The sequence below is a fragment of the Nyctibius grandis genome, chromosome 9 (genome assembly GCF_013368605.1).
Source record: "Nyctibius grandis isolate bNycGra1 chromosome 9, bNycGra1.pri, whole genome shotgun sequence".
NCBI lineage: Eukaryota > Metazoa > Chordata > Aves > Nyctibiiformes > Nyctibiidae > Nyctibius > Nyctibius grandis.
In genome coordinates this window covers 36,574,845-36,580,939 of record NC_090666.1, presented here as the reverse complement: position 1 = coordinate 36,580,939, position 6,095 = coordinate 36,574,845, and the positions used below count along the sequence as shown (strand labels likewise).

Below are 6,095 nucleotides of genomic sequence, written 5' to 3'. Positions count from 1 at the left end.
ATTCTACTTATACTTTGGATGATAGTATGCTAGATATAACACATGCAGAACTGTCCAACACGCAACAGAATAAAAACATATTAAAGCAGCCCTCTTCCAACACTATTACCGGCAACACAAATATAACATTTTCCTCGCAGACAACATAAGGGCAGGTCTAAATAGGAACCCACGAGAGCCGATACGAGCGCAGCACACTTGCGGACAACTACTAAACCTGCAAAACCCACCCCTGCCACACTCGGCACCCCTAGAGCCCATCGCCTGATGGCCTCGGAGCGCTCCCAGGGCCACCGTCCGGCTCCCCACGCCCGGCTCCCACCGAGAGCGCCTGCCCAGTGACCAACATCCTCCAACAAGTAACGGCGACAGCGCGGCCAGGCCAGACCCCGGGCGGGGGCGGCTCACGGCTGCGGCAGGCCGAGGGCGCAGCCCCGAGGGGGCGGCCCCGCGGCGGGGCGGCGCGGGAGCGCAGCTCCGGGCCGCCGAACCGTGCCCCGCTCCGCCGGCGGCGGCCAGCCCTGTCTATATTAGGGAAGGGAAGCGGGACCAGCCTCTCCCCGCCGGACCGGGACCCCCCCTCGCCCCCACGGCGTGCAGGTGCAGCCGGCCCCCGCCGCCAGCCGGCCCCAAAGGCCGCGGCACGCGCCCCTCCCCCCGCGCGGGCCCGCCCGCCCCGGCGGCGCGGCCGCCCTCCCTCAGCGGCTGCCCCCCGCTCTCCGCACTGCGGGCGCGGCCGACCGCCCTCCCCCCTTCCCCCCGCTCTCCTCAGCGGAGTGCGCGGCCCACCGCCCCCCGCCCGCATAGGCGCCTTCCCCAGTGGGGCGGCCGGCTCCTTACCGCGGCAGCGCGGCCGGCGGGCTGGGGCCGGCGCAGCGGCGGCCTCACGCACGAGGGGCGCTTAACCCCATCGCCAGCCCCGACAGCCGCCCGGGTTCCTCCTGCTGCCGCGGCGGGGAGAAAGGCCCGCCCCGCCGCCCCACCGCCGCCAATGGCCGCGCGAAACGCTAATGATTAACGGCAGCGCGGCCCAATTAGCGGCGCGGCGCCCCCTCCGGCACTGCCGGTGAGTGGTGCCTCTCGGCGCTTAAGCAGTCGCAAGCCCGCCCAGAAGACAACGGCCAATCACAGGTCGCCGCTGCACTGACAGACGGCCGTGATGACCAATAAGAACCAAGCCTTGACGCGGAGACCGGCACCGCGGCGCCCGCCCCCTGTGGGCAGCCGACGACCACTGGCAGTGCGGCGGCGCGCAGGCGGGCTGTTCCCGAGGCTAATGGCAGCCCGCCTGCCCCTCTTCCTTGGCGCCCCTCCCCCGGGCAGTGGCAACCCTCCCTTCACCGTAAGGCGCCCGAGCATGTGCCCTGCCGCCTGTATGCGATCTATCCTGAGCAGCAGCACCTCAGGCCCGCCGGCTGCCCCCCGCTAGCCTTCCCGGCAGGCGCACGAAGAGCCCGCACCCCCAAGCGGGCCGGCGCAGTGCAGGCCGGGAGCTGTAGTCCCTGCTTTGCTGCGCACCCTCGAAGCCCCTTGCCCTGGCTCCAGCCCTCAGTCGCTCTTTCCGCCAACCTGTAGAGCGGACGGCGCTGCCCGGGGCACCACGTCCTGCAGGCCTCTCGCTCAGCCCAGTCCCTGCGCCTGCCCCCCTCTCCCCCCAGCCAGCCCGCCCCTCTCGGAGCGGCCTCTGCCGTGAGGTAACCGCGCCGCTTTCCTTCCCCTTTCCGCCCCTCCGGCTCCCTCAGCCTTCCCTTTCTCCCCCGCGCACCATCGGAGCGAAGCAGGGGCCGGTATTAGGCACCGCCGGCAGGAACATGCCGTTTAACTCGGTCCGGGGAAGCGAGGCGGGGGGGGCGGTGGGAGCGGGGGGCACAAAACATAAACAAAAAAACGGTCCGTAGGCCCGGAAGCGCCGCGCGCGCGGCGGCCAGCGGCGGGAAGCGCGCGAGTACGTGCGCGTGTGCGCTCCCCGCCCCGCCTCCCCCCCGCCTCCCCCCCGCCGGTGCGTCATTTCCGGGCGGCGGCGGTTTGATCCCAGAGCCCGCGAAGGTGCGGGGCGGCGGCGGCCGGAGTCGTGAGTGGCGCGACGGGGCCAGGCCCGGCAGCCATCGCCTGTGAGCGGCCCCTCAGGGCAGCAGGGAGCGGGAGGGGCCGTATGCAGCCTACTCGCGCGGCTGCGCTGTGATGTGCAGTGGCCTGGGAGAAGGCGGGGGGAGCGGTTGTGAGGGGGCGGCTTAGGCCCCGCCTTGCGGGTGGAGGCCGGGCCGGGAGCGCGGCCTGGCCCCGCGGAGCAGCGGGGTGTGATGCACTGAGGGGGTGTGCAGTGATCAGCCTTGGGGGGTGCTCTACGTGGGGCTCTCTGGTCGTAAAGGAACGAGCTTTCAGGTGACTCTTGTTCTTTCTCAGCTCATGCTTGTGTCAGAAGGTCTCGCTAGTTCTGCTCGCCCTGGCTGCTGCTGGGTTGTCCACAGCATGTGCTCAGGTAGTTCTGCTATTGCAGGACGCTGCTGTGTACAGAAAATTGCGTAAGTCAAAAAAAAAAATTTGCCCCTAGGCAAGTGTTAAGGTGTCTTTGCCTTAAGCCCAGTACACTGGCCTGTGGAAAAACTATGGTGTGCTACAGAGCTTTGTGATGTCCTTTGTTCCGTCTGATTGCTTTTTCTTGTAACACTTTTTAAAATGCTGTATCCTAATGGCTTGGGTAGTTTTTCAATTCTTTATTATTCCACCGGTGCAAAAATGGTTGCTGAATCAATCAGCCAAGGTCCCATGATTTTCTTAGAGCCTTAAGTTCCCTATTAAATTTTGTTGAACATACCGTCGTGGAGCAGTTAGGACCATCAAAAGGAAATCTATAAATCAAACACTTGATGGAAATACTCGTTTGTTTTAGGCATCTGTTACTGAGCTGTGTTAATAGGCTATACTTAGTAAAAATAAATAGTGAGTTTATATTATGGTATCAGCTTGTGTTGACAAACAGCTATCACAAAACTTAAATAGTCCTTGATGTTCTCGTCAGTCTTGCACCCAACCTTCCAGTAAAGAAACGTATCACCTGGGGTACTATCCTCAACAAGTTGGATCTCAGTACATACCTCTGGAACGATAAGTGTCTCTAGTGAAATGCAGTATAGCAGCAGCAGTGACAGACAGAATTCCAGGGTATTTTTTAAAATTTTATTTTACTAGTATTTACAATGCCCTTATCCCTTGATGGTTGCTTACTTTTCCAGATCATTTATTAATTCATTGAACATAATAGAAGTTGGAGCAGATTCCTTTGAAATATTGCTGATGTTGTTTCCCTCATATATGAACAGTCTACTTGCTTGTATTTAAAAAAATTTCTGTGCATTGTTTTCATGACAACTCAGGTTTTTTAAAAGTTTGAGGGACTTTGTCAAACGTTTCCTGGGAAATTATAGTTACTGTACAAATATGTTTATAAAACTTATTCTGTTTTAATTTAATAACTTTGAAAAATAGTGGAAACTGTACTGCATCAACCAGTTTATAGGTACATTGTTGTAGATCCCCTTCAAAAAAAATTTAGCAGACTTGATAGAGAAGACTCACCTTTACAAAAGAGATGTTGACTCCCACGAAATACACATTTATCCTCTTGTTCACAGGTTCTGCATTTCGTAATTTTTACTGATTTTTATGCCTAAAGCAATTTGAGATGAAAGGGTACTGTTTAGTAATTCAGCTATTTCATCCTTTATTTCTTTTGAAACACTTGAGAAAATACCGTACAGTTTTTCTTTTTTATTTTTTTACTGATAAAACTTCTGTAGCTGCATGAACTCTCTGAATGAAAAGTTAGGTCTCCACACGAAACCTTTTAGGTCTATTTTGTCTGAGAAAACTGAAGTTCCAGAGCTTGTGATCTAGAGATATGGGAAGGTTGATGGGATGCATATTACAACATATTAAGGACACAGAAGCAAATGAAAAACTGTAATTAGAGGGTTTTTTATTTGTTTTGCAGACTTTTTTGTCCAGTTACCGACATCTTTGTCAACAGTACTGACCATGCCATTTTTTTTTGCTCCAGAGGTGGCAACTTCCCAATAACTTATTTTTGCAGTGCTTTCTAGTTCTCTGTTCTTTCCCTTTTTCTTTGAATCTCCCTGATTTTAAGACAATATTACCTGTCAAACGAGACAGGACCCGGCTGACTGAGCACCGTGAGAGGTGTACAGCAGGGGCTTAACCAATTCCCCCCCTCCGCTCCCCGCCTGGAAGCACCACGGCCAGGGGCTCTGGGCACCGGCACCGCCCAGCCGCCCCCGGGATAAGCACCATGGAGAGGGGCTCCCGGGAGCCGGGGACTTCCCACCGGCTTGGAAACCTTCCAGTAGGAACTTCCCCTCCCATCCCCGTGGAAGGATTTCTCAGTTTTAGTCTAACGTGGGCCCGTGGAAGATGGAGCGTTAGAAGATGTTTGTATAGTTGTGCTAGAACAAAAGTCCAGGCTGTTTCAACTTGGGCTATATATAACTATATATAGTGCAGTTATAGCTAGATTGTCTTAATTGAAGAGAATGTAACTTCAGCTGGAAGAATGTATATCAAGTTTAGTAGCTAAAATTTCATAAATGGAATTCTTTAGGAATACAGAGGTGCTGTTCTTTCACTGTGGCATATAATTTCATCTGAATCAATCTGTTTTACCTCATCCGTACTCCATGACATTAGAAGGAAACTCCATTTTGCATGATCATGCTTTATTATGTTGATTACTTTAACCATTTGCATTGTCCCCAGGTCTGTCTTACTTTGTAACCAGTCAGTGTAAAAAAACAGGTTACTTAGTCTTGCAGATCCTTGAAGTGAGTGACCGTTTACCATTAGTAAATGACCATTTCTTCTTGTGAATATAATGGTTCATCCTGCCAAATCATGTCTGACTGCTTCCAAGTTTCTTCAGAAATACATCAGTATCAAAAATCTGAGTGCAACACATTCAGAATTTTGCTGTCAGACCTGGTGGTGCAATATCTACTGTTGACAATACAGGAAGAATATTTTGGCTGATATTCTTTGTTCCTATGGTGGTTAAGGTAATCCTGCTCCTCACACAGGCCATGAATGCAAAGTAATTAGGTAATGCCTAGATGTAAAGGTTTGTTGCTTTCCTCATGTTTCCTCATGTTTAGTTAGTGCACTGCTACTGAGCTTTTTAACCATTTGTTTGTTTAAAGTCTATTGAAGTTATAAGAGAACAAAAGCTCTGTCCCCTTGGACAAAAATGAATGAAGAATCCACATTTTTAGTCTGAAGCACAGTATGAGAGTTTTCATTGATTAATAATGTGGTTTAAGATTGTTTCTTTCAGAGGGGAATAAAGTTCCTTACTTTTTTCCTCCCCCTCCCCAACTGGGCATATTTTATCCTTTTTTCCTGATCTGATTCTTAGGATTAAAAATTTTAGAGGACTGTTATTTCCATCATCAGAAGGTTAAATAACCTTTTTTCTGTAACTTTTCTGAAAAATGTTTACTAAAAGAGTTATATTTCAGTGTCTATAAGTAAGCTCTATTTGAATGGCCAATAACTTTCATCTGTGAGTAGGGAACTTTTGTAACTATTTCATAGCATTGAGGAAGTGATACATGCTGACCTCTTCATACTGGAATACTCAGAATATTTTATTGATACTGAGGTGGTGGGCTCTTCCTCCATCATGTGCATTATTTTACGCCTTCTAGAATTCTCAAGACTTGAGAAGAGTTGTGTAGCTATTGAATATTTCAAGATGGGGTGATTATTATTGTTCCATGAAGCTTTATTCTGTAATGTATTGCAGACCTGTCTTTTAAGTAAGACATCTTTTTTTGCTTTTGTTTCCCTTAGGTTCAACATGGCTAGTACATTCCAGGAAACATGTGCACTTGAAGCTTCTTATTCAGAAAATGTTGATGCTAAGCTGTCCTTTCTACCTGAAAGACTGAGAAAGAAACTGCTTCCTTTTCAGGAGAAAGGCATCATATTTGCACTTCAGAGAAGTGGCAGGTAAAATCCTTATTGTATCATATGCTAAAAATAATTATTTTAGGTAAAGGTAAATTCATTTTTTCAAAGGCTATGCA

The 6,095-nt window shown here is 50.9% G+C and overlaps 1 protein-coding gene across 5 annotated transcripts in view; it reads left to right on the top strand.

The window, feature by feature from the left end:
- Positions 1–1,573: 1,573 nt before the first annotated feature.
- ZRANB3 (zinc finger RANBP2-type containing 3) overlaps positions 1,574–6,095 on the top strand; it is a 49,033-nt gene continuing 44,511 nt past the window's right edge. For 2 of the 5 annotated variants that reach the window (XM_068407402.1, XM_068407399.1), the window contains exons 1-2: positions 2,282–2,382; positions 5,860–6,018. In XM_068407402.1, coding sequence (XP_068263503.1) covers positions 5,867–6,018 — 152 coding nt within the window. In that variant the 5' untranslated portion in view covers positions 2,282–2,382; positions 5,860–5,866. Of the gene's footprint in view, positions 1,695–2,037; positions 2,112–2,281; positions 2,383–5,859; positions 6,019–6,095 lie in introns of those variants that run through there. The other 3 variants (XM_068407400.1, XM_068407401.1, XM_068407403.1) reach the window with 3 other exon arrangements.